A 27,960-nucleotide genomic window follows, 5' to 3' on the forward strand; every position below is an offset into this window, starting at 1 on the left:
GGAGAGCGTTCAACAGTTTAACAAGCCAGGAAGAGGCTGCAGTTGCATTATGGGAGATGGAGTCAGTACCAGTGGGAACTAAAAGTCTCATCTGCTTGTTTTTAATCTTGAAGAAATCTGACTTCTACTAAATCCAGAGGAGACAAAGAGACAATTGGTCAAATGTGATGCAGCAGAGTTCAGAATATCCTAAAATCTCTGATATGTTGATCTTCAGATCTTTATTTAAACGCTCGTGTCTTTCCAGCTCCACAGTCCACACTCCTTCTGTCAAAGTAAAGACTCACATGTGTTTGTTCACTTTTATCTTAAAACAACATCCACATCACTGTGTGAACTTTTGTACAGCAGTTATTGGTCGCTGTGATCGCTCTTCTCTCAACAACCGAGGGACAAACTAACTCCACCGTCCATGTTGTCTGTGCTGCAGCTGCTCCGTCCAGGCGTCTTCCAGCGGCGTTTTAGTGTGAAAATCCCTCAGTGCTTCCTGCTGAGCCTCAGTCAGGGAGCAGAGATGTAGAGTGTGTTTTTATTTTGTTTGTTTTGTTTCTATTTGTGCACAGAGTAGACTGTGGACTGATTCACTCACTTCCACTGGAAACGTGTGAGGAAGAGAAAATCTGTTAGTGAGGAGGAGGAGGAGTGTTTTTACAGTGACACACAGGAACCTGAATGTTGTTTTAAGATAAAACGTGAACTTTTCACGTGTAAAATCACACATACGACCAATCAAAAATCAAAAATCAGACCAGTTTAATGTTCATATCGATACAGAAAGTTGATCATTCGGACAGAACCAGGAAGAAGGAACCAGAACAGGACGACAACAACTCCTCATCATCTTCTTCATCATCATCTCTGTCTGCTGCACTGTGTCGGTCGGCCGGATGCAGGAGGAGGGAGATGAAGCTGAGCTGAGCACAAACACCTGCAGTGTCAAGTCTCTTCTGACGCCCCCTGGTGCTCAACTACGGAAACCCAGAGTGTTCAATAAAACCATTATGACAGAAGTTAAGACTTAATATTCCAATATAATGATGTTAAAAAAAAAATCAATGAAAAGTTGTTAGTTTAGGGGGAAATGGAGTGAAGATTTGAAAATAGTGGGCCTAAAGTAACATTTAATCATTTTTAATGTATTAGTTTCAGTTCAGTTTAGTTTATTTAGAGAGCTAAATCACCATAGTGTAGTAGCAATATGGTCTCAATACACTTTACAAAAAGTGCAATTTTAAAGAAAACACAGTAGATAAGCCAAATAAGCAAAGAATCACGCACAAAAGACAGGTTAGAAACATTGGGTGAATAGGTGTCTTTTAAAAGTTGCAGTGGACGTGGATTCTTTAATATTAAAGCTATAGAAATCCTGTTTTGGGGAAAAGGCAGAAAAAAAAAACATTTAAACAGTGATATTATTATGAAAATAAGGCTGCTAGAGTTGTTTTGAACACTTTTGGTTTCTAAAAGTCGATCATGTTAATGTTAATTTTTTAACACATCAGATATAATTGTGTCCCTGGAGGCATTTGTGTGACATAGCCTATATGTGCCTCTGCTGTTTTATTTTCCTGAGACGAGATGTGAGACTGAAAACAGCGCTGACGTCACCTGGAGGAGGTTTCTGGGGTATTTCAAGAAGCACGAGATTAACCTACTCAACCACATAATTGGAAAAGAAAAGAAAAAAAGAAGGATCATTTCATATTTTATCACACTGAGATGATGATGATCGTTCATCAGCAGCCCACTCCCACTTTAACTGGATCTGTTCTGGTGCTTCTGTAAAAGAAAATTGGCCACATATCGAAACGGAGCAGCGACGTCATCTTTGTCCTCTGATCGAGACCCGTAAAAATGGAAATGACGACTTTTATATGTCTACTCTGTGATATTTGATGGATGTGAGGGTCAAACAGCAGCAGAGACTTTGCACGAGCTGCTGCTGCTGGCACCGTTACAGGTGACGTCACGTCGGCGCGCACGGTCGTTGCTCCTGGAGCCACAGTTATATATCTATATTAGGGGTTTCACAGCAGCAGACTTGAATCAAATTAAGGCTCCTCTGATCAAATCAGCTAAAAAGACAGAAAAAAAAGGAAAAGAAACTGGAATTTAAATTAAAATGTCAAGTGATCGGTTTGTGCAGCAGCTTCAGTGACTCAGCAGCAGCTTCACAGCCGGGCTGCTGCTGCTGCTGCTGCTGCTGCTGCTGAGCTCCAGTCTGCCCTCCTCCTCTTCATCACCTCTTCACTTCTCATCAGAGGATTAATAAACCATCATCATCATCACTCTTCAGTTGACTGACACCTGTCTGTCTGTCTGTCTGTCTGTCTGTCTGTCTGTCTGTCGTCCTCCTGTCAGTAAATCTGTCTTATAGCTCATGTTTATGAAGATGCAGTTCTATTTACTAAATAAAGACATTTTTAAGAAACAAAGAGTTTCATCTGTGACTTTGTTGAAGTGGAATCAGTGGTGGACAGTAACAGAGTAAATTTACTTGAGTAATGAGTACTGTACTTAACCCTTGGATGCATGAGCTACCAATACCTACACTCTTCCATGAGTGGGGTCAAAAATGACCCCAATTAGAATCAATGCGTTTTTGCAATAAATGTCTTTAATTTTGGTTAAAGATGATGAATTTCATTATACCGTATTGACCCGAATATAAGACGATATTTTTTCCGTCAAAAAAAGTCTGAAAAAGACGGGTCGTCTTATATTCGGGGTCTAGATATTTATATATGCAAATCAGCGGGTGACATCAAACAACGTCTGTCCAAGCAAGTCAGGACTTTTCTTCCTCACTCACTCACCAGTCACCTGCAGAGATGCAGCTGCATCTGCGCCAAGTGTGTGTGTGTGTGTGTGTGTGTTACCCCTTCGCCACACAGCAGAGCGCTGCCACACAGTTACAGCTCAACTCGACTCGGTTTAGGTCATTTTAATCACAGCTGACTCCGGGGGCGGGGTCGTCGTATCACAGCGGCTACGGCCGCGTTGTCGCTGGGGACAGGGACACACCGGACACACCGGACACACCGGACGCGGAGGCGCCGAATAGCTGCGAAGCGCCGAGAAGCTGAGCCCGTTTCCTTTCGGGGCTCATGTTAAAAGATTGTGTTGTTCACACCAGACGTCCTGCAGCAATCGTTTCGGTGTCTGGTCTATTTTGTGCGCGAGCTGCGAGTGATTGCGTCAAGCCGGGCAGGTCAAACAAAGAAACACGAGAGAATCCGCTCAACTTTCAAAATCAAAATAATTTTCAAAATAAAACACCGCAATTGATGCGCGTGCCTTTTTGTGTAAACAGAGCGCAAGAGAGATGGACACACACCTACACACATTCAGAGAGATCAGTGGGCGCTACAATCTACCAGAACGTTATTTCACAGATACTGAAAACATGATTTTAAAAAGATTAATTTTTTCTTAGATTTTGTCTGAAAAAGGTATTTTTCCAAAGACAGGTCTTGAAAAAGGGGGGTCGTCTTATATTCAGGGTCGTCTTATATTCGGATCAATACGGTATTTGGGTCAACAAAAGAGTGATTTCATTTTTGACATGTTCATTTATCACTTTTTATTCACATTTGATGACAAAACAATCAATCAAGTATCAAAAATGTCAAAATCCATTGTTTGTGTGTCCATCTGTCTGTTTGACTATGGAGGACAAACAGAGAACATTCAGTAGATCCGGAGACCATAACACTGTCCACACATATGTAAACACACAAACATCTTCTCTCTTCTCAGTGTGTAGCAGGATCGCTTGTCAGGCAAGGTCCTCAGGAATCCTAGCTGGCCTCCTATAGCGGCCATGATACTTTAGATGAGAAAACATAAAAAGGACAATGTTTGAATGGCACACAAAACTACTGTATAAATCCATACGTAGCTATGTAAGTCAATTTCTGTGCATTCATATGTAAGTAAATACACAGACATGCATGCACACACACACACACACACACACACACACACACACACACACACACACACACACACACACACCATATACATACATCACATCAACACACCACATACTGTACATACTGTACATCACATCAATAATCATATAACGGGTTAGCTTTTTTACAGGGAAGTTATAGATATATTGAGAGTCTCACTCTCTACACAACAAATGCAGTAATGTTAGCTACCTTACTATACTAGCTAACATCAGTTGTAGCTAAATAAAATAGTGCCTACTTTGTAACACGAAATTAGGCTAATTTGATGACAACAATTCTAACGTTATACTCTATCACAGAAAACTCATTGATGTGGAAAATAAGTTCATAAATAAAGATAATACTTACATGTATGTTGCTGTGTAAAAATGACCTCCTGGGTGGTGAGACTGCTAACATCAGATGTGTAAGTGGGACAGTAACAGTATACTGACAGTCAGTGTTGATAAGAATCAAAGGTTCCTTGGAAATTCCATAGGAAATGCTTGGGGTCATTTTTGACCCCGCTTATGGAAGAGTGGGGTAGTGATACAAAAACTGAAATTTCTTAAAATTAATGAAATATTTTTAAAAAATACAAATGGCCTCATGTCACAAACATGTTTTATGAGGAATACCTGGAATATGAAATTATAATTACTTTTAATTTTAAAGATTTTGAAGAATAACAACGCATGGGGTCATTTTTGACCCCACTTATGCATCTAAGGGTTAAGTACATATCCAGAGGATTTGTACTTTACTTGAGTATTAGATTTCTTTGGTACTTATTACTCTTACTTGAATACATTTCCAAGACAAATATGTTTACTTTTACTCGAGTTAATTTCTAGGAAGGCTGAAAAATACTCATTACTTTCAAGTCTGCTCTTTTTTTCCCCTAAAATACTACTGAACACGAGCTGTGTTTGTCAAAGAAGGAAACCCTAACTCGAACCCCTAAAAGCAGCACATCAGTGCAGGTGGTCTCAAAGAGTTCATTCTCACAAACAAGAGTTAAAAGCTCCTTAAATTCATTTAGAAAAAAAATAGTAATTCATTGGTGTGAAAAATGAGACATTTACTCTTACTTTTACTTAAAGTACCTTTAAAAGCAAGTACTTTTTTACTCTTACTTGAGTAACATGTCGACTGAGCTACTTTTACTTGTAACAGAGTAAATTTCGACCAGTAGTATTTGTACTCTTACTCAAGTACTGGGGTTGAGTACTCAGTCTATCTCTGAGTGAAATGATCAAAACTAAACAAAACAACAGGAAGAAAAAAAAACAGCTCACGACTGATAAATAAATTAATGAATGAATCTCGGTGTGGTTAATGAGGGAAAGAAAACAATTAGGACTTTATATCAGTGAGAGCAGGAAGTAATCAACTGATCCAATTAACTTGTGTAACGACCATGTTAAATCTACAGAGTTCATGTGACTAACTCAGCTATTTTAAGATTCGTTCAAACAAAGGGTAAGAAAATAACATACACGAGTTAAGTTTGTCTGGACTGTGATAAAAAAGTGGAATAAATTCATTAATTAAACAAACATGCAGTAGGTAACAAAAAGCAACTGGGTAAAAAGAAAAAACATGTTTGTTTTTGTTAATGTACTATTTCAACTTTGAAGGTTTTTTTTATTTTGTTTGAATGAAAAAACAACTGTGATGCACATTTTTTATCAATTAAACACTGGAAACTATGGAAGTCTGTTTCCTCTAGTGGAAGAAAATAAAAATATTGCTAAGGCGAGTCATGAAAAATTCTGATAAAAACTCATAATTAGACATAAAAAGTCAAATTCATGACGTAAAAAGTGAAAATTATGACCACAAGTCCACATGAAATAAAAAGTCCCAATTGTGAGATTTCTTTTTAGTCCAAATAATGATTGAAAAAACTCTGTAATAACTATGATATAAAAAGTCATAATTATTTCACACAGCTCTGAATAATTTGATAAAAGACGTTTCTCTGGTCATTTACTTCAGATGAATGTGGCGACCTCACAGTCTGACCTGCTGTTTACGTCTCTAATTAAAACACACACACACACACACACACACACTGAATTGATCAGTAACAACTTGTTTCAGTCTGTTTCACCTAAAAAAATAAAATAGACGTTCAACAAACACGACATGAGGCTGTTTATACTTTGAACAAAATTTTATTACAGTATCTCCCCGGTCCACTACCACCATCATCATCATTATCTTTTTTCTTTTTTTTAATATTTATATATATATAAAAATCATCCGCTACTGTATCTACAAAATAATCCAGGAAATAAACATGAGTTTTAGTCGACAAGGCCTCAGAGCAGCACACGGTTAGTAAAGAACAAGAGGGATCGACAGAAACGGGTCAAGTTCACATGACGGAGGATTTACACACTGACCAACCATCTGTCTGCTGAAAGCTCCCGCTGACCGACTTTTCATCCCCAAAGTGGCGATTTCATTTTGAGCCAAATCTGGTCTGGAAAAAAATGTGACTTCAAAAAGTTTTATCAGAATAAAGTTGTGGATGAAGTCACGCTGGAGTGTTTCTCTAAATAACAACCGTTGTTTTATCTTTTACAGAGTTTAAACCCAAATACAAAACATTTTCCCCCTGATAAAAATATACCAAATGTACCTTTTTTCTTTCTTTCAGCATCACTGCTCAATAAACCCACACAGCTTCAACATGTGTCAGTCTAAACCTTAGTAACGATGCGTGTTTAAATACAAGCAGAGTTTTCCAGTATATACACGTGGTAGGAGAGGGTTCACACCTTCAGCTCATTGGTTAAAGGGATAGTTCAACATCTGGGCAAATTGGCCCATTGCCATAATCCCTATAGTCATAGCAGTAGGTTTGTTACCTTTAATTGTCGGTGCAAGCTATTTTGAGAACGGCAGAGCAGAGCCGTGAGCTGCTCAGAGCTTAAAGAGTTGTTTTAGAGGTAAATTCATGCAAAACAGCTGATGCGCGTTGCCTTCAGGGACAGTTTTTCATCAAGCAGTCTCTGCATTCACCTCTAAAACAACTCTGTCTAGTAACGTTCTGTTATTATCTCATAGCGCGGTGAATGTGCAGGTCACAACTTGTCCACCAGAGCATTTTGGAGTTGTTGGATTGTGTATTTGATGAGTTTGATGAGGGAAACCAAGAAATCCCATTAGCCTCCATAGAGTAGCTCTGAGCAGCTCGCGGCTCTGCTCCGCCATTCTAAAAACAGCTTGCACCAACAATTAAAGGTAACGAACCTACTGCTATGACTATAGGGATTATGGCAATGGACCAATTTGCCAAAATGTTGAATTATCCCTTTAACGCAGGAAATGTAGTGGAAATCTGTTTTGTGTTTTGTTTTTTTCAATGAGCAGTGACAGTGAAGGCAGCACAAAGAAACTAATGCAACATGTGAGGAAGAGGATGAACATTTTAAGGTTGTTAAAGTGAGACATTTATCAGTAACTATTCCTTTATCCACTGACGGTTTAAACTTCTCACCTGCTCGATATCTTGTCTCACGTGTGTTTATACAGAGACAGTGAAGTTACACACACACAGTGCAGAGAAAACAAAACATCAGGCAATCGACATCATCCAAGTGCATTTAACTAAACAAACAAAAGGGAAAGAAACACGACACCGGAGAGAAGAGAAAAGAAAAAAAGAAAAGTTTGGCAAAAACCCAGAAGAAAGAGAAGAGGAGAAAAAAAAACACAGAAGAAAGAAATAAAAGGTAGAAACAGACGTCAACATGAAGGCAACGCTCCGATGTGTGAAAGGCAACAGGTACAGTACAGATGTGTGTGACTCAGGTCCGACAGGTCTGACCCCCAGATGCATTCTGGGTAATCAGGTAGAAGGTGTTCGTCCCAGACACACGATACGATGAGATATCTATCTAATCTGGTTGTCACAGCAACTAGCTCCGCCCCTCTCCCACCTGTCTGTCTGTTTATGTGTGTGTGTGGTTGGTGTTGCGTTCACTGGTTGGCGGCGTCCCCGTTCTCCTCTCCGTCCTCCTGCAGCTCCACCAGCGCGGCGTGGCGGTTGGCCTGAGAGCCCTCGCTGAAGAAAACCTTCTTGATGACGCCGGACTTGGGCGCTCGGATCGTGTGCTGGAGGGGAGAGACGGACGAGAGTGAGAGAGAGAGAGAGAGAGAGAGAGTGTGTGTGAGTGTGTGTGTGTGTGCGCAGTGGTGGACAGTAACGGACTTGAGTACTGTGCTTAAAGCAGAAGTAAGTGATATATTTGTGTTAATATAAGTCTTAAATAGTTATATCTTCCGACAGCAATCACTTACATAGAGTGTTTGGACCGAAACACGGGTCTGTCAGTCACTCTGCTCTGCTCTGAGCCGAGGAGAAAACATTTATCGTATCCTACAGTTTTTATCCAATGAGGAGAGAGAACGGCATGCAGGGCTGTGTGTGCAGCCAAGGGACGCCGTGAATGTGGCGACGTAGCGACGAGGACTGTTATGGTGCGTTCAAGGAAACTCGTATTTTTCCGACCTGTGAAGTCGTACCAGTTCGATCTGGTACGAGTTCACCGGTCGGAAGTTACGAGTGGCCGTTATAGTGACTTTCACAGGTAAAACAGGTCGGAAAAACACGAGTGGGTTGTCTGGAACGCTACAAAGTCGTAAGTTGTGACTTGAAGCTGTAATTTACGGTTTCAAAAGCCTGCCTGGAACGCAGCATTAGCGAAAACGACCGGACCGCTTACTTCTGCTTTAAGTACATATCCAGAGGATTTGTACTTTACTTGAGTATTAGATTTCTTTGGTACTTATTACTCTTACTTGAATACATTTCCAAAACAAATATTTTTTACTTTTACTCGAGTTAATTTCTAGGAAGGCTGAAAAGTTACTTTCAGGTCTGCTCTTTTTTTTTTTTTCTAAAATACTACTGAACACGAGCTGTGTTTGTCAAAGAAGGAAACCCTAACCCCTAAAAGCAGCACATCAGTGCAGCTGGTTTCAAAGAGTTCATTCTCAGAAACAAGAGTTAAAAGGTCCTTAAATTCATTTAGAAAAAAATATAGTTATTAATTGATGTGAAAAAAAAAATTTACTCTTACTCTTATTTTTACTTAAAGTAAATTTAAAAGCATGTACTTTTGGATACAAAGCAAGTACTTTTTTACTCTTACTCGAGTAACATGTCGACTGAGCTACTTTTACTTGTAACGGAGTAAATTTTGACCAGTAGTATTTGTACTCTTACTCAAGTACTGGGGTCGAGTACTCTGTCCATCTGTGTGTGTGTGTGTGTGTGTGTGTGTGTGTGTGGTCTCACCTCCATCTTCATGGCGATCATGACCATCAGTGGATCTCCTGCAGTCACTTTATCTCCGACCTTCACCAGCACCTGAACGCAACACACCAGGTTGTTTGTTTGTTTGTTTGTACTGGAATAAATTCATTAATTAAACAAACATGCAATAATTTTATTTTTTAAACGCTAAAAAGCAGCTGGGATCGATTATTACAATTTTGAGGGTTTTTTATTATTATTATTTAGTTTGGATGAAAAACAATTGTGGGAAATTATGGAAGTCTGTTTCCACCAGTGGAAGGAAATAAAAATATCCCAAAAAGGGGCAATAATCATGAGCATGGTCAAAAACTAGTGTTCCCTCCTCGTCTCCATAGTCACAACTAAACCAAAGTATACGCACATATCACGTTACACACGTCTCAGCCAATAAGAAGAGAGCAGTTATTATTAACTAATAGGCATTCTTATAACCTCAATATATGAAATCAGGAGAAATACAACAAATCTAAATTATTTATCACCTTATCCGCAACATACGAAATGGCTCTAACATCCAGAAAAAAAACATGTGCGACCACTAATTTGGCAAAAATAAATAAAACAGCAGTTCACCTTCTCTATGGTTCCAGTCATGGGGGCCACGGCTCCTCCCTGAGCCCCGGAGCCGCTCACACCGGCCAGGTACTTGGGCACCGGCACCGACACCTCGGAGCTTCCCTCCTGCAGCAGAGGACGAGAAGAAGGAGAAGAAACAGACGGTTCAATAACTCGTCTAATGACTCGTCTCGGTCCTCAGACAGTTTGTGCAGCGACAGGTGGAGACAAACTTCTCTGCAACAACCTGACTGGGAAAAGTGTGAATTTGTAGCTTCAACTTATTCTCTCATTTGGGGAAAAAAAAAATCAGCTGACAAACGTGACGGAGAAATAAACACAGATTTAAAACCGCTGAGCTTCAAAGACAGAAATAAATATGGACTTTCATCCACAATCCCATAAATCCAACCAGTTAAGATGTTTAATGTTGAACGTTTAGAAAGATTTCATTCATTTATATACTTTATATAACTAAAGTGCCAAATATTCTGTGGCTCCAGCCTCTGACATGTGTATATTTGCTGTTTTGAGATAATAAAGTGAATATATTTGTGTTTAAGAGCCGATATAATAGAATTTCAGACCTTAAAAATAATGTTTAAAAGCAAAGAACGGATCATTACCAGAACATTTACAGAACTTGTTCAAACTGGAGGAAGGGGACAGACAGACTGAAGCTTGATTTTAAACATACATTTGCAAGGCTAAGCTTAAAACAAACGTGTATTTCTGTTGCTGGTGTAAAACTATGGCATTCACAAAGCAAGGAATTGAAAAGTTGTACAAGTATGTCTCAAAATGTTTAAAATAGAAAAGATAAGCGTCTACAAAAAAAGAAGGAGAAAGAGAAAAAGATAGATAGACGAGTGGTGTCCAATGATATTCTGTTTGTTTTCTTGTCACTACTATGTTTCATCATCTTTAATATTTTGAAATAGAGTATGATATTGGTGTTGAAGTAAGCCAATGTAATTATAACAACAGAGAGGGGCAGGTGCTATAAGTTTTCTTCATCCTGCTCCTTTTCATTCATGGTGACAATGTGTTCATTATGTTAATATGTGCTACCATGTGTAGAATGTATACCATGATAATGAAAAAAGAGGACATTTAAAGTTAATTTCCCACTCACTTAGACACTTAGATGCACTTTTTTCACTTTTTTCTGTATTTAATGGATCAAACACATCAGTCGCAGCCAAAGTTCACACTTTTAACAAATAAAATTATTTTTCTTGTTGCTATAAACATCAAACATGGACGTGAGAAGATGATTTCTGCTTCACCGGCTTCATTATCTGTGTGTATATATCATATATGTGTATCAAACCCACCGTGGAGAACAGGTGGACCACGTTGTCCAGGATCACCAGTTTGGGACGAGACTTCACTCCGTTGACCGAGCAGTGAAGGAACGAAGCTCCGTCCTCGACCTCCACCTCTCCGGTCACGTGGAACAACTCCTCGCCAACCTGACGGAGAGGAAGCACAGGTTCGCCTGCTCGTTAACTCTTCATTCACACGTTTCAAAGTGATGCAATCAATGTGAAATCAATACTTTGATGCAGTTATTATCATCATCATCATCATCATCATCTCGCAGGGGAGACGGGGGACGGTTCTGCTCCTGCTCATACTGAGACAAACTTGTTTTAGAGGTATGAAAGTAGCTTTTTTAATGAGCTGTATTTTTGTCATGGCTCGGTGTCATTGGCCCTCATTTATCAAATGTGCGCACACCAAAAAAGATGGGTGTACGCCAAATCTACCGCAAGAATCGACATTTATCAATATGAACGTGAGCGTAGGGTACGCAGCTCTGACCAGGTGTACGCACATTTGAACCAGCGTAGAACATGCAGGAACGAGTGCTGCTGTGTCAGAATGATTATTAAAGCAGAAGTAAGTGGTCCGGTCGTTTTCGCTAATGCTGCGTTCCAGGCAGGCTTTTGAAATCGTAAATTACAGCTTCAAGTCACAACTTACGACTTTGTAGCGTTCCAGGCAACCCCCTCGTGTTTTTCCGACCTGTTTTACCGGTGAAAGTCACTATAACGGCCACTCGTAACTTCCGACCGGTGAACTCGTACCAGATCGAACTGGTACCACTTCACGGTCGGAAAAATACGAGTTTCCTTGAACGCACCATAACAGTCCTCGTCGCTACGTCACCACATTCACGGCATTCCTTGGCTGCACACACAGCCCTGCATGCCGTTCTCTCTCCTCATTGGATAAAAACTGTAGGATACAAGGAAAGTTTTCTCCTCGGCTCAGAGCAGAGCAGAGTGACTGACAGACCCGTGTTTCAGTCCAAACACTCTATGTAAGTGATTGCTGTCGGAAGATATAACTATTTAAGACTTATATTAACACAAATATATCACTTACTTCTGCTTTAAAATAAGTCTTAAATAGTTATATCTTCCGACGGCAATCACTTATATAGAGTGTTTGGTCTGAAACACGGGTCTGTCAGTCACTCTGCTCTGCTGTAAGCCGAGGAGAAAACATTTATCGTATCCTACAACCTTTATCCAATGAGCCAAGGGATGCGCGTGAATGTGGTGACGTAGGGACGAGGGCTGGGACTGCTAACTCCATCGGCTGACAGGAAGTTAGACAAAACGACCGGATCGCTTACTTCTGCTTTAACTCGACACGATTTTGAGCAATGAGGTGAATTAAAAACCACGATGTGACAGATGCTCATGAATCAGCTGTGTAAACAGAAACAGTCAATGATAGATCTGTTACAGTGTTGTTAGATCACAGACAGAAGTTTCTGTGATCCTGCAACAGAGTGATGAACGGCTGCTCAGCCTCTTTCTCTGCCAGACACCAGAGCCCCGACTGAGGAGGGAGACGAGCCGCTCGGTGTGATAGCTACCGGTCCAGGTGCAGCTCATCTCCACAGCAGAGGTGGGTTTTTTTTGTTTTTTTTGTCACCTGTCAGCAGGGATTTGGCCAGTGTTTCACATCCCTCCATCAGCCGAACCGTGTCATCAGTGCTGACGGTTATAAAGTCGCGTTCACGGCAATAATTATTATTTCTCAAACACTTGGGCTATGTTTAGTAAACTGCAAACACCAGAATCTGCACCAGATTCTACGCAAGTTTGATAAATGAGTTGCCGTGTCCAGCTGGCACATGATATTTCGTCACGGCTGGGACGGTTGCAACCATATCAAACCAGACCACGACAGTTTTGTTTCTGAATTTCAAGAATTTATTTTAAATATGCATAATAAGTGCATAAGCAAACATAAATGTATAAAATTAAACATTATTAGCTCAAAATAGGCACAATTTATTAATGTTATTCAACAGAACAGCCAATTAGACTGTGAGAGACTGATGCTAAAGATAAACAAAATGATTCCCAAAAATAACTGAGCAACTATTGTTGTTCTATGGGACAAAAAAAGTTAAATTTATTTCATGTCATATAGTGAATAACTCATCTAATAGTAGAATACATGTTTAATTAAAATATTTTGTATTGTCTATTGAGTTTTAATATCACCAGTAACATCTGCACATTGTCTCAAGTTGTGTAATGTACTCTGCTGCAAACCAAACTCTGACTGTTATTTGATAAATATTACTAAATAAATAAATAATACTATTGTATTATTGTAAAACAATGCATAATATGATTATTGAGACAAAAAACAAAAGTTAATGAGTGAAATTTAATGTGTGTTTAATATGTTGCAACGTCTGGATTCTTCCGTCCAAATGAATATTGTGATTGATGTGTCGCATGTCACCAACTTTAAATGGCTCATTAGCAGACACGTGTAAGTTTAATATGTTTAAGTTTGATAGTCCAAATAGTCTCAAGTAAAAAAAAAAACAGTTGCAACTGTCCCCAGTCTCCCCTGTTTACTTTGCCTTTTAATTGCTACCAAGGAATTTCAAAATAAAGTGACGTTGAGCTCATTTTCTTGAACAAACTTGACATAATAAAGTAAATAATGACACGGTACAAAAAGAAAAACCAGCTCACCTGGATACCGTAGCTGCCATCTTTGTTGTACTTGACGACCACGTCGACTTCTACAGACACAAGATGAGAAACGGTTTGCAAACAAGTAAGGAAAGTAAAGAAACACAGATCAGCAGCAGCAGCAGCCACTCGACTTATTTTTGGCCTCTCAGCTACGTTTTTTTAATAGAAACGTTGAATAATGAATACGAGTTCATTAACAAACTGTCGCAGACCCGACCAGCCTCAAACTTAATTATTCAAACTCTCATTAAACGAAACGGATCCACAGTTACGAGCCGAACCCCCGACGCTGCTTCATCTGCTTATTAAAACTAAACTAACTAATGCAACACTAATTAAACGTCGTCCTACCCCTCACATATACTCAAAACACTCAGAAATCCATGTACATCTGTGTGTGTTACAGATATTTACTGTTTATAAGCCGGTTAGTGCAGCTCTCTGTGTTTGTGACTGATGTGTTTATATTTTTTGTTTTGCATCGTTTTCAGGTTTTAGGGAAGTTTTTTTCGACAGGACGTCAGACACGCTGAGACGATGACGAAGCTGCTGAGCTTCAACATGTGTCGTCTGTTCACCTAAAACCAAACACTCGCTGAAGCAGAACGGGCTTTCCAGATGATTAATGTTGTTCACCTGTCTGAGTGACGACCACGGAGGAGCGGAGGAGCCGAGTGGCTTCGTCATCATCCTCTCTCAGACGCACATTTTTCACTCCTGTCACTTCAATTAGCGCCAAAATGATCACGAGTCAATGATTTGTCTAGTGCAGGGTTGCCAACTCTCACGCATCTGGCGTGTGTCACACGCTTTTAGGTCCTGTCTCACGCTCTCACGCCACTCAAACAATTCTCACGCCAAAATCAAGCGATTCGGCAAAAAAAAAAAAAAAATTTAAAGCAAGCTTTGGCACTCATCAATAGGCTCTCTGATTGGTGTGCGCGATGCTTATCCGCGTGTCGATTGGACGGCTGCTCAAGCCTGTGATCACAGCACAGTAGGACGGGGAGTTGTCGATCCGCGACCCCCCCCCCCCCCACACACACCAACAGCGGCACGGTGCTGAAGCCTGGACCCGACTTGGTCCGAATCCGATGGCCAAAAAAAAGAGGGAGAGAGCGAAGCCCGAGACACAACCTGACCTGACCGAGTTATGTTTTCAGACTGAACGCGGCTCGAACTGACGCCTGCGGTCGGGCTGGTTGGGCCAGTCCGTTGAAAACTATAAAATCAAGATGCAGACTGGGTAGCACAAAAGTACAGCCAGGCAGCTCAGTCCAGAGAGCAGAGGAGAGAGAGACAGCGCAGCAACAGGTGTGTGTGTGTGTGTGTGTGTGTGTGTGTGTGTGTGTGTGTGTGTGTGTGTGTGTGTGTGTGTGTGTGTACGTCTGTGCGCAACTGCGCATGCATGCACGTGTGCCATACCTGCAAACTCCGAATGGGTATGTAGAATGTTTATTACAGAAGAGAAACACACATTTCAGGACCTGACTTGTATCATCAGGCTGTAATAGAAGACTGAAAATCACAGGATGTGTCTGTTCTGTCCTTTCATATATTAATAGGGTCAATAGGCTGGTCCAGGCCAAAAGCCAGAGCTCCCCACTAGACCAGTTTCATACACTCCAGCCATACAATGATAGGAATCACAGATCTGCTTTTTTCCCTCTTATCTGAAGCAAATGTTGTGTTTTCCTTTTATTTTCTTCTCAGAGTACACCAGAATGCTTCAAATACATGTTAAAATCACCATTTTTTCCTGGGGGGGTGCCCCCAGACCCCCCTAGAGGGATATATTTTGTCACCTATTACACCTCTAGCCTACTCAGTTTGCAGGTATAATGTGTGTGTGTGTGTGTGTGTGTGTGTGTGTGAGAGAGAGAGAGAGAGAGAGATAACTATTATTATTATTATTATTATTATTATAGACAGCCCCCCCCCCCCGCTAACAGACCAACAGAATCTCACTCCAGCCCAGGACCAAAAGTTGGCAACCCTGGTCTAGTGCATGCAAGATCAATCAGCAACATTTTACTATTTAAATTATTTTATTGTGTAAAAATGTCCAATATTTACTGGTTTGAGTGTTTTAAATGTTTGTTTGTTCAACTGAAAGTCTTTAAAGACGACATTAACATTTTTTTTATTTTATTTATTTATTTTTACAGGGACGGTGCACATTAAATCGACACCATTATAAATGTGCCAGTGTTAGCCAAGTGGCTAATTCTCAACTGCGGTCCCTGAGCAAGATGTTAATTGCCAGCCTATGAAACAACAGAGCAGTATTACATTATAAACAATTTACTCGATACTAAAACCTAAAACCTAAAACACATGTGTCTGAAATGGTGAAGCATATACTGTATACACTACTCACAAAAAGTTAGGGATATTTGACAAGAATATCCCTATAAAAAGTTCATGCTACAGTGATACTCATGAAAATCATGAAAGCCTTTTAAGGAGAAGGATGCAATGGTAATTTCATCATGAAACAGCCTCCTAATACAGGCTTTTTTAAAAAAAATTTGTAGAAGAGTGCCTTGGCTTTTTTGTTTAGTTGTCACATTAGGATTTGAAAACCCACCCTGGGCATTTTTCACTTTGATTCTATCATTTTATGAAAAACATGCATTTGTTTAGAGCCTACGACGCACCTGTGAGATGTTTTTTTTTTTTTAAACTCCCTTTGAGCTGTGAAACCTTGTTTTTTTTTTTTCTCCTTCTCTTCCTGAGCAGCAGGGGGCGGCAGAGACAAAACACAACAGTGCGACTGGTTCTTACTTTTGTCTCCGAGCTGAAGCGTCAGGTTTCTGTTGAACTCGATGTTGCTCCTCCAGCCGCTGCTGGAGCCAAATGGGGAGAACGGGTCTGAAACACACACACACACACACACAATATATATATATACAGCTTTGGGAAAAACTAAGAGACCACTTCAAAATGATCATTCATAGGTTTGTGTTTGAGTAAAACCAACACTTTTGTTTCATTCTCTAACCTACTGACAAAATTTCTCCCAAATTGGAAATAAAAATATTGTCATTTATTTGCAGAAAATGGCAACAGGTCAAAATAACAAAAAAATTCTGGTGTTTTCAGACCTTGTATAATGCAAAGAAAACAAGTTCATATTCATTTTAAAACAACACAACACTAACTATTTTAAACTCAAAATTGGTGGAATAATCCCAATTTTTAATCACAGCAGTGTTTTTTTATATATATTTATAATCTTTCTTCCTCATAAAAACTATGATTTGGTTCAGGTGATCAGCTAAGAGTGAGGTGTGCTTGTGTTGGAGTCAATGGCTGCCATACATGTAGAGAAGCTGATTTATTAAAGGGATAGTTAAACATTTTGGCAAATTGGCCCATTGCCATAATCCCTATAGTCATAGCAGTAGATAATAACAGAACGTTATGAGACAGAGTTGTATTAGAGGTAAATTCATGCAAAACAGCTGATGCACGTTGCTTTCAGGGACAGTTTTTCAGCAAGCAGTCTCTGTATTTTAGCCTGGCTCTCGCCAGACCCTTGTAGTTCCGCAAAGCTACGCCAGAGGCGCTACGCTCAGCTTCACACAAGGGTCTGGACTCGAGGCCAATGCAAACTTCTTCCCCGGAGCAAAAAATAATGAACCAATCAGGATCGCCGGGCGGGACTTTCTGAGGTGTGACGTAGCGCTGAAGCGACTGTTTGAGTCAAACAACAATGGCGGCTCGCAGTGAGTGGCTGAAGTAGCACGTCATTCAAGATAACGGACAAGTGGTTTATCCAATCACATACAAGATTTTTTTACAAGGCCCCGCCTTCTGAAATGAATCGCCTATGGAGCAGTCCCAGACCCTTGTGCGGAGCTCAGCGTAACTTTGCGGAACTACAAGGGTCTGGCGAGAGTCAGGCTATCTGTATTTACCTCTAAAACAACTCTGTCTGGTAACGTTCTGTTATTATCTCATAGCGTGGTGAATGTGCAGGTCACAACTTGTCCACCAGAGCGTTTTGGAGTTGTTGGATTGTGTATTTGATGACTTTGATGAGGGAAACCAAGAAATCCCATGAGCCTCCGTAGTTTAGCTCTGAGCAGCTCGCGGCTCTGCTCCTATCCCTTTAAGAACATTTTGGAGTGGTCTCTTTATTATTTCCAGAGCTGTATATACACTCAGTATTGATTATTCTCCAGGTAAAGAAGCTGTAAACTTCCCTAGGGATCAATAAAGTATCTCTCTCAATAAAGCCTTTCCTCTCCTCACCGGTGGAGGCCTGTGTGAACTCCTGCGTGTGCTTCCTCTCCTGCAGCACCAGCCCCAGCGCCGCCTGGCAGACCGTGGCGCCGGACGGGGCGGCGGCGGCGGGGAAGAGGTCGGCGTAGTGCTGCGGGATGAAGCTGGTCGTCACGTTTCCAGCCTCGAACTCCGGGTGGCCGGACAGACTCAGCAGGAAGTCGATGTTGGTGTTGAGTCCCACGATCTGAGGACAGAGAGAGAGAGAGAGAGACACACTCAGTTCACTTTAATTCATTAGTGTGGATTAGTGTGTGTGTGTGTGTGTGTGTGTGTGTGTGTGTGTGTGTGTGTGTGTGTGTGTGTGTGTGTGTGTGTGTGTGTGTGTGTGTGTGTGTGTGTCTCTTACATTATACTGTCGTAAGCAGTACCGCAGTTTCTTCAAGGCAGCTGATCGGTCTTCTCCCCACACCACCAGTTTGGCGATCATTGGGTCGTAATGAGCCGACACCTCGTCCCCTGAAAACACACAAACACAAACGCACATTATTAAAAAGGGACCATTCACCCAAAATTGATAATTCACCAGTGTTTTTGCATTGTGGTAACTAACTGACCGTTTGTGGTTTTTACAGGTGCATCTCAATAAATTAGAAAAATCATGGAAAAGTTTATTTATGTCAGTAATTCAATTTAAAAAGTGAAACTAATACAATATATAGATTCATTACATTTCATTTATTTAATTTATCTTAATTGTAATGATTACGGCTTCACATTTAATGAAGGACACAAAATTCAAACTCAAAAAATTTGAATATTACAAAAGACCAATAAAAAAAAAAAAAGCATTTTTAATATGGAAATGTTGGCCTTCTGAAAAGTATGTCCATCTATATACACTCAATACTTGCTTAGGGCTGTTTGGCTAGAACTACTGGAAATGGACTTTCTAATTTATTGGGATGCACCTGTATAGTGGATGCACGTGAATGGGTCAATGCCGTGATGCAATCCAGTGTCAAGTGGTGTAACCAGTATTTTTCATACAAATCTGACTTTATACAGGAAAATAATTCTGGACTCATAAAATGTGGAATAAATGTAATTCACTTTTGCAATGCAGCACTGTGTTTCTTGACAAATTTTATATAATCTGTCACATTATTTAGAAAAAAATGGGTGGTTTTAGGGTTTTGTCCTGCTCAGTGTTGCTAAAATGTATTAAAATTCAAATATAGAAACAGCAAAAAAAATCTCTCTCAATTGATTTTTTTCCAGAAGAAAGTATACTTTTTATAAGTACACTTAAATCCAGCGTAGGTGGATCAAACATTTATTATTTATCATTCTTTTGTGGTTACACCATTTGACATTTTCAGAGCATTCAGTCTGACTTTTGTTAAAATGCTATCTTGTTCTTTCTCTTCAATATTGTAGTCTATGTGCCTTAGTGTCTCTCTCCCATGTTTTTAGTCCATGTGTTGTGTGTTTGTCTTCCTTGTTTTAAATCCATGTGTACCGTCTACCATCAAATAGGACCACAATGGAAATAAGCCTTTGGGCTTTATTTATGTGTTTTTAATCCTCTTGAACACTTGTCTAATGTTGTTCAATAAAGTTTTCAATCAATCAATCAATCAATCAATCAATCAATCAAAAAATGGTTCAATTGTAGTTTTAAATGACATAAAACCAACATGAATACAAAATGTACATTTTAACAAATCTGATCCATGCTTTTAAAACAATTATAATTTGTTTATTTTCATTTATATAAAAAAAAAAAAAAACCTTCTCACCTTCTCTGACTCCCGTCTCTATGCGAGTGTGTTGGTCTGGCGGGGGGGTGGAGAGGTGCAGCAGAGGCCCCGCCCCCGGGAGGAAGTCGTTGTTCGGGTCCTCGGCGTAGATCCGAGCCTCGAACGAGTGGCCCCCTAGGATGATGTCATCCTGGAGGAGAGGCAGCCGCTCCCCTGCTGCCACCTGCAGGAGGTTTCACAGAGCAGAATTACAGTTCCTGGAGAATAAAACAGTTCAATCTCAGATCAGTTTCCTTCTTCTTCTCCTCCGCCCGCTCCCTCCCTCCCCTCTCACCCGGAGCTGCCACTCCACCAGGTCGGTCCCAGTGATCATCTCTGACACGGGATGCTCCACCTGCAGCCGGGTGTTCATCTCCATGAAGTAGAAGTTGTGTTGGGCGTCCATTATGAACTCGACCGTACCTACACAGAGACACAAACAGTGTGTTCATAATCAGGTGTGGAAGGACATGGAGGTGTGGAAGGAAAGGAGGTGTGGAAGGAGAGGAGAGGAGGTGTGGAAGGAAAGGAGGAGTGGAAGGAGAGGAGGAGTGGAAGGAAAGGAGGTGTGGAAGGAGAGGAGCTGTGGAAGGAGAGGAGGAGTGGAAAGAGAGGAGGAGTGGTAGGAAAGGAGGAGTGGAAGTGTGGAAGGAGAGGAGGTCTCACAGTCTCTCTCCTAAAACCTGAAAAACTAAAACTAAGACTGAATAAAAACGAGACAATTCCTCAAAAATGAAAACTAAACTAAAACTGCTTATTGTTGAATTAACTAAAACTAAACTGAATTTTTTAAAAAAAGCAAACTGAAAAACTAAATAAACATAAAAAAAAAATAATGAACATTTTAAAACTATAATATGAGGCTGAGAGTCGTACCTGCTCCGACGTAGTTGACAGCTTTGGCTGCTTTGACCGCCGCTTCTCCCAGTTTCCTGCGAACCTCAGCACTGATGCCAGGCTGGAAAACACAGAGTGAAAACACAGTGTTAACACTCCACAAGTGATCACAGCTCTAATAGATAGCTACTAGATCTTCTTCAATTAACACAAATACAGTATTAAATTCCACCAACAGAGCTGAACCTTTCCATTTTTAGTCACCTAAGTTTTCACCGACAGCTCAACTAAGAGCTTTAATTTAATGTGCATCAAGTCCAATCACCTACAGATTAGTACAGTTCAGGAATATTTGTCCTACACTGTAACTGCCAACACTAAATTATCCCAAATGAGTTTCCGGTTTTCTACATGTGTTTTTGTTTGCAAGAGAAACTAGACTACTTTACGATAAGATAATAAAAGATAAGGATATTCCTTTATTCAGTTTAGGGTATTACATCAGCCAAAGGAATTTAGAGCACAAATTATAATAAATACAGCAATAAAGTTTATAATATTGGTTTTATACATGTGTAGTTGCCAGACTGTGCAGGTTATGTTATTATGTTGTAAGACTGTGCAACACATGGGAAAAAATAATAACAAACAATTCTTTGCACAACTACATTTGCACAGTTCTTTCTTCCTTTGCACAGTTTTATACATGATGCATATTTAAGTTTCCTCTCTATTTATTCTATTTTAATATATTTTGCATAACATATGTATACACATAGTTTCATAAGGATGTATATAGTGTATATTTTTTCTTACTTTTATGTGTTATGCCTATATATTGCTCTTCTATGCCCTTATATTATATGTATATGTATGTCTGCGCTACTGAATACTTGAATTTCCTCTGGGATCAATAAAAGTTGTGGACTGTGGACTTTAAGCTCTGACATCATTGACAACTTTTAAAATAAATTCCTCCTAAGCCAGTTTTAATTCAGCGATGCGTCTCTGTGGCGGTCGTGGTGCTCTCACCCCCGGCGCCTCCTCGATGATCTTCTGGTGTCTCCGCTGGACGCTGCAGTCTCTCTCAAACAGGTAGACGGCGTTACCGTGCATGTCTCCAAACACCTGCACCTCCACGTGTCTGCAGGAGACGCACAACAAGAGACAGAGAGAGAGAGAGAGAAGGACACAATGGGTGAAAATAACGACGACAAGAAACGCAATTACAAAGAAATGGCTTAAGCCAGACATCCCATTGGCATGACACTTTTTCAATGAGGCTTCAGCAATCTGAGACATCTAAGACATCTGGAAACAATGCAAAAGGTATATTTCTATATCAAGATGTACTTGTTTTATTATCTGTTTTATTGTATTATTATAACAGAAAACACCCCATGTTCATGTGTTATTTTATAAAATGCATTGTAAAAGGAAAATAAATAAATAAATAACGACGACAACATATAGACCTGTGTGTGGTTGTGACTGTTACCTGGGATCCTCGACAAACTTCTCAACCAGCATGACGTCGTCGTTGAAGGATTTTCTGGCCTCTCGTCTCGCTGACTCCAACTGCTCCAAGAAGTCTGAGTCTGAGCGTGCGATACGCATCCCCTAAACACACAAACACACACACACAAATGCCAACAAACAAGGTTATAATTTGTTTCCTAGAGTTATTAAAGACCCCCTCCCATGAAAATCGTGTTTTTCGTGCTTTTCACATGTTCCTGTGGCATTTTTCTTGTGTTAGAGCACTTATCAGCAGAAAAGTTAGTGCAAAATTGCATTTCTGAGTTTTTCTGCCTTCAAACTGCTGTGAACCAATGGCAGACGCAAACTGGCCGTTTCAGGGAGACTGGAGCTGACGTGTCACAGCTCCAGGGGAGGGCACTAGTGCTACAAGCTCCCGCCCCGCTCTGCATCTGGCTCAGAGGTGAAAGGCTTGACAGCTCAGTGTAGCTGTCAAGGTATAACAGGTATAGCTCACCTGGTAGAGCAGCTTGCACCATGAGCAAGGACTATGTTCCAGTCTGGGATCGAATCCCAGTGTGGAGTTTTACGCTAAACGCGCTGAATCTGTAATTGTACAATGTCCAGCTGTCAGCGAGCGGGGGGTGGGGTGCGAGGAGGTGGCTGGGCGGGTGCAGAGCAGCGCAGTCTCCGCCCCCCTGCCAGAGGTGCATTGCTAATGTGCATGGCTAATGAGCTGGTTTTAAAATGACCAAAAAGGGTCGTGGGAGTGGGACTTTAAGTTAAAGTTATTTAGACTTTTTCCACGTCCTCTCACCTTTCCTCCTCCTCCGCGGACCGCTTTAATCATCACGGGGTATCCGATGCGGGCAGCCTCTGATTGCAGCCTCTCATTTGATTGGTCGTCTCCATGGTAACCTCCAATGATTGGCACGCCAGCAGCTGACATGATGTGTTTGGATGTGCTGAAGATGGACACAAAGCAATGAATGTTTAGTCACCATGCACATTCTTTTATTGAAGTTTCTGTACAGCTGTTGGCGCAAAGTCCTGACCAGATGTTATAAATATGTTTTAATATGTGTGTGTGTGTGTGTGTGTGTGTGTGTGTGTGTGTGTGTGTGTGTGTGTGTGTGTGTGTGTGTGTGTGTGTGTGTGTGTGTCACCTCTTAATGCCCATATCGCGAATGGCGGACGACGGAGGGCCAATGAAGATGATGCCTTCCTGTTTACACGCTTCTGCAAACTCTGTGTTCTCAGACAGAAAGCCGTAGCCGGGGTGGACCGCCTTCACACACAAACACACAGAAAACCAGGTGTAATAATGATTTTAAAATGTGAATTATTTATTTATTTATTTATTTATAGTTAGTGAAGAAATCTGAGCATTTAGGGATGTCACGATTACTTGTTTTCACAATTAATCACGGTATTAAACACCACAATTATTTAATCGTAAAGGTTTTTAAACGTTTACGATTAAATAATTGTCTATTAAACGTCACAGAGACGTGTGCAAGTGGTTAAATTTAGCAGAGGAAACTTATTCCCTCCAAACAAACATATTAAGTCGATGACGGCTCGCAAAATAGTGGCCAAAAGAGGAAATACATCTGATATGAATCATCACCTGCAGGATACCTACTCGGCTTTGAATGGAAAAGTAAAGGTAAATACACAGTAACTGGGTTAATGTTGTTAATGTCAATAAGTCAACGTAACACTGAAGTAGGAATTTAAGCGTAAGGACATTTTTTATTTATTTTTTTTTAAACTTCAAATTTAATACTTCAAACATTTCCTCTGACGGATTCATAATTGGTCCTATATTGATATACTTTACATATTTTGCTTATATAATTAGTAATGCAACTATATTTCAACTATAATTGATTTTACACATTCATTGTGTTGTAAAATGATTTAATATAATAATCGTAATAATCGTGATTTTTTTTTTTTCCAAGAAAAACTATAACCGTGACATCCCTATGAACATTATTAAGTATGTGCACATTAATCTCCTTTTAGCGGGATAACTCACATGTGATCCAGATTTCTTGGCCACTTCCAACACTTTCTCCATAGAGAGGTAACTCTGCTGGGATGGCGGAGGCCCGATGTGGTACGCTTCATCTGCCTGCGAAACGACATAAAACAAAAACAGACTGGGTCCTAATGCAAGCTCCAGGAACAAACAATGAACAATAATAATAATAATAATAATGTGTCAATAATTAAAATAAGCGTAACAACTGCTGCAGAGTGACGATGGAAACAAACAGTGACGACTCTTCTCACCATGGCCACGTGCATCGAGTGTCTGTCTGCGTCGCTGTACACCGCCACGGAGCGGACGCCCATCTTCTTGGCCGTGCGCATCACGCGACACGCAATCTCTCCTCGATTGGCGATCAACACTTTCTCTATCCGTCCCACGCCTGCACAAGAAGACACAGTGTTAACAGCTGTAAAGATAATGCTCTTTCAATGTTAAACTTTACTACAGACTCAGCTCCATACACACGACAACAAAGAAACAGACAACACAATACGTATAAATGAATGCTATTCAAAGTCGAGCTATTCGTTGTTTTCTAGGTGTGCATAAATTTACTCCTGCTCTGGCTCTCCAGGGTGACATGGGCTGGGAACCCTGTTTGATTAAACAGAAAGGGGAAATGCTTAGGCTTTGGAATCGCTTGTCTTCTATGCCAGAGGATAGAATAGCCAAAAAAGTCTTTAACTGGGATAAAACATATAACTATCCTTGGTATCGTGACATAAAAGCTATTTTTAGCGAGGCTGATCAACAACATATTTTCACTAATAGTTTGCGTTGTAATGTTAATTTTGTGAAACATAAGTTATTTCTTGAGTATAAAGAAAAATGGGCTAATGATATCTGGTTTAAACCAAAGCTCAGAACCTATTGCCAATTGAAAAATGTATATTGTTCAGAACCCTATGTGACTTTGCCATTGGATAGATCCAAGAGATCTTTATGTGCCCAGTTGAGGGCTGGGATTCTCCCTCTGGCAATAGAAGTTGGTAAGTTTAACTCAGTACCTGAGGATGAAAGACTATGCACATTATGTAATTTAAATGTAATTGAGGATGAACTGCATTTTGTGTTTCATTGTCCGTTATATGACGAAGCCAGGCAGTTTTTGTTTCAGAAAATGCAAAATGTGAAACCGGAGTTGTTTTGGGTTGATGAGGAGGTAAAGTTGGAATGGTTCTTCAGAAAAGAAGTCTTGACTATAGCTACTTTCATGAAAAGTGCCTGGTCAAAAAGAAGAGGTGAATTATTTTGTTTTTGTTTGGTTTTGTCTGTGCTCTGATTATTTTATTTTGTTTGGTGTCTGGATGTGATGATGATGTGTCTTGTAAGCCCTTATAGGCTGGGCGCCTTAATTGGTGCATGACACGTTAATAAATATAAATTCATTCAATTCAATTCATTCATATAATAAAAGATGATGAAAGCTAAAAGTTCATATTTAATAACAATCAAAAATAGAAATTTCTTAAAAGGATTAAAAAAAAAGAGGCATCTGTACCAATATTGTTCTTTGAGGTGTCAAGTCTACACATAAATCTATAACACAGCTTTAAGAGAATTGTGTTTACACTAAACTAAGTCTCTTCAATAATATTCTTAAAGGGATTGTTCAACATTTTGGCAAATTAGCCCATTGCCATAATCCCTATAGTTTTAGCAGTAGGTTCGTTACCTTTAATTGTCAGTGCAAGCTATTTTTAGAATGGCAGAGCAGAGCCGTGAGCTGCTCAGAGCTACAGAGGCTAATGGGATTTCTTGGTTTCCCTCATCAAACTCATCAAATACACAATCCAACAACTACAAAACGCTCTGGTGGACAAGTTGTGACCTGCACATTCACCACACTATGAGATAATAACAGAGCGTTACCAGACAGAGTTGTTTTTGAGGTAAATACAGAGACTGCTTGATGAAAAACTACCCCTGACGGGACCGCGCATCAGTGGTTTTGCATGTGAACTATCCCTTTAATCTTCTGGGTCTCTGCTCTGGTGATATGATTGCTGCTGCTGCTGCTGATGATGATGATAGGAGGAATGTCCCCAACTCACCTCCTCCTGACACGAGCCTCACGCCTCTTTTGGTCCATGACAGTTTTCTGGACAGAAGCAGAGGAGAGAGAGAGGAGTCAACAACCTCAGCAGCACACAACTGTGATGTGCAGAACAAACAGTAAATGAACGGAGCTGAATTGAAATGAAATGATGAATAAATAATAATAATAACTTTATTTATAGAGCACCTTTAAAAAAGCAAGTTAACAAAGTGCTTCACAAAACAACATATAAGAGACAAGTCACAAATTAGATGAATCGCCCAAGCAATACAGCAACAAAATGAGGCCAGGAGGAGTCAAATTAAAATGCAGGATGCAGTTAATTAGATAAAAATAAATAACAAGGGGGATATATCTGATTTTTTTTTTTAAACGGAGATAAGATGAGAAGCAATAAGAAAAGATGGGATAAAAGAATTAAAATAAAAGAAGGTGTAAAGTAACACTAATATAAGAGCATCTGAGTAAAACTGTGGGATAAAAATAGATGATAAAAAAAGAGGATGACATCACATAAAAGCAAGTCTGTAAAAGTGGGTTTTAAGAAGTAGTTTTGGCAGATACAGTCACTAGATCTAGAATAGATAACTGAGCTGGCTGATAAGTGTCTGCTGCTACAGACTGTGTGCATGTTGTTGCAGCAACATTAGCCACGCTGCTACCTTTATTTAACCTTGTCCTGGTCTGAACCCTCTCTTCTCTGGTGTGTAAAATAAAAAATCATTCACAAACACATCGACATAGAGTTCAAACATACCGTGTTTTATCCATAATTAGTAATCATGGCCACCGGTGGATAATTTACAATATTATAGCTATGATAGTGCATCTTATCCTGTTAGCTCAGCCGTGGGACAACACCGGTCCGGTTGGGAAAACTTTTAACAACAAGGTAAATATCTCAGTGGTGGAAGACTTTTTTTAATATATAAAGTGAGAGATTGTTATGAAAATAACCGAGCAGACATGTCGCTATTTGATGTACTCACTGTGTAAATATCCTCAGACCCTGCAGAGTGGGGAAACTCAGGATGACTGCAGCCATCGCTACCAGCTGCTAACTGAGCTCACTGACGAGGAAAAGGCGAAGTGGAGAATTTATTTAAAAACTTATTAAATGGTCTGGTTTTACTTTAACTACGGATAACTAATCAACGTCAATTGGAGACCAATATTTGCTGCATTCAAATATCACACACGCACGATTAAATGCCGAAAAACACGCATTTTAACGTCTGTATTACTAATTTTGACCCTTCTAAGGACTCGTAGCGGCGACAGCCAATGGGAAAGGAGGATTTATGGAGGCGGGGATGGAGCTGCAGTGACGACAGACATCCACCAGAGGGAGACATTAATGGAGCCAAAGGCGGTTTATAAACATTATAAATAAAGTATATTGAATATCTTTGGTGGAGCTGTTTACTATTTTTTGTTTGCTTTAATATTATTAATCTGTTTCAAGACATTATGGAAAATATGATGATCCATATTACTAGATAAAATGTTTCTACTTATATTTTTTTTCTTTTCTCCATTTTAGCACATCTATTTATTTATTTATTGTTTCTTAATTGATCAAATTTATCTTTATGCATCCTGATACATTGTATTTCTTTATTTTAT

General features: G+C 40.0%; 1 protein-coding gene across 1 annotated transcript; it reads right to left on the bottom strand.

The window, feature by feature from the left end:
• Positions 1-6,116: 6,116 nt before the first annotated feature.
• mccc1 (methylcrotonyl-CoA carboxylase subunit) lies at positions 6,117-27,586 on the bottom strand. The gene is made up of 19 exons (XM_085775070.1): positions 27,324-27,586; positions 26,330-26,376; positions 24,515-24,654; positions 24,258-24,353; positions 23,380-23,501; positions 23,031-23,178; positions 22,233-22,354; positions 21,767-21,878; positions 20,774-20,855; positions 20,193-20,320; positions 19,898-20,081; positions 18,505-18,614; positions 18,126-18,342; positions 16,653-16,739; positions 13,863-13,912; positions 11,184-11,321; positions 9,865-9,972; positions 9,271-9,342; positions 6,117-8,084 (listed from the first exon to the last, which is right to left on the bottom strand). Exons 1-19 carry the CDS (start codon positions 27,377-27,379, stop codon positions 7,950-7,952), a joined length of 2,154 nt encoding a protein of 717 aa, XP_085631196.1. The 5' UTR covers positions 27,380-27,586; the 3' UTR covers positions 6,117-7,949.
• Between the last annotated feature and the right edge of the window lie 374 nt (positions 27,587-27,960).

The sequence above is a fragment of the Trachurus japonicus genome, chromosome 4 (genome assembly GCF_045865225.1).
Source record: "Trachurus japonicus isolate A0001 chromosome 4, Traja_1.0".
Taxonomy (NCBI): domain Eukaryota; kingdom Metazoa; phylum Chordata; class Actinopteri; order Carangiformes; family Carangidae; genus Trachurus; species Trachurus japonicus.

Bases quoted from the DNA above. Each gene is read 5' to 3' on its own strand.
- mccc1 (XM_085775070.1), bottom strand. From the start codon at position 27,379: ATGGCTGCAGTCATCCTGAGTTTCCCCACTCTGCAGGGTCTGAGGATA. The intron at 24,655-26,329 runs GTGAGTTGGGGA...CTTCTTGTGCAG, and splicing joins GAGGCTCGTGTCAGGAGGAG to GCGTGGGACGGATAGAGAAA. The intron at 20,856-21,766 runs GTGAGAGCACCA...TGTGTTTTCCAG, and splicing joins TCATCGAGGAGGCGCCGGGG to CCTGGCATCAGTGCTGAGGT.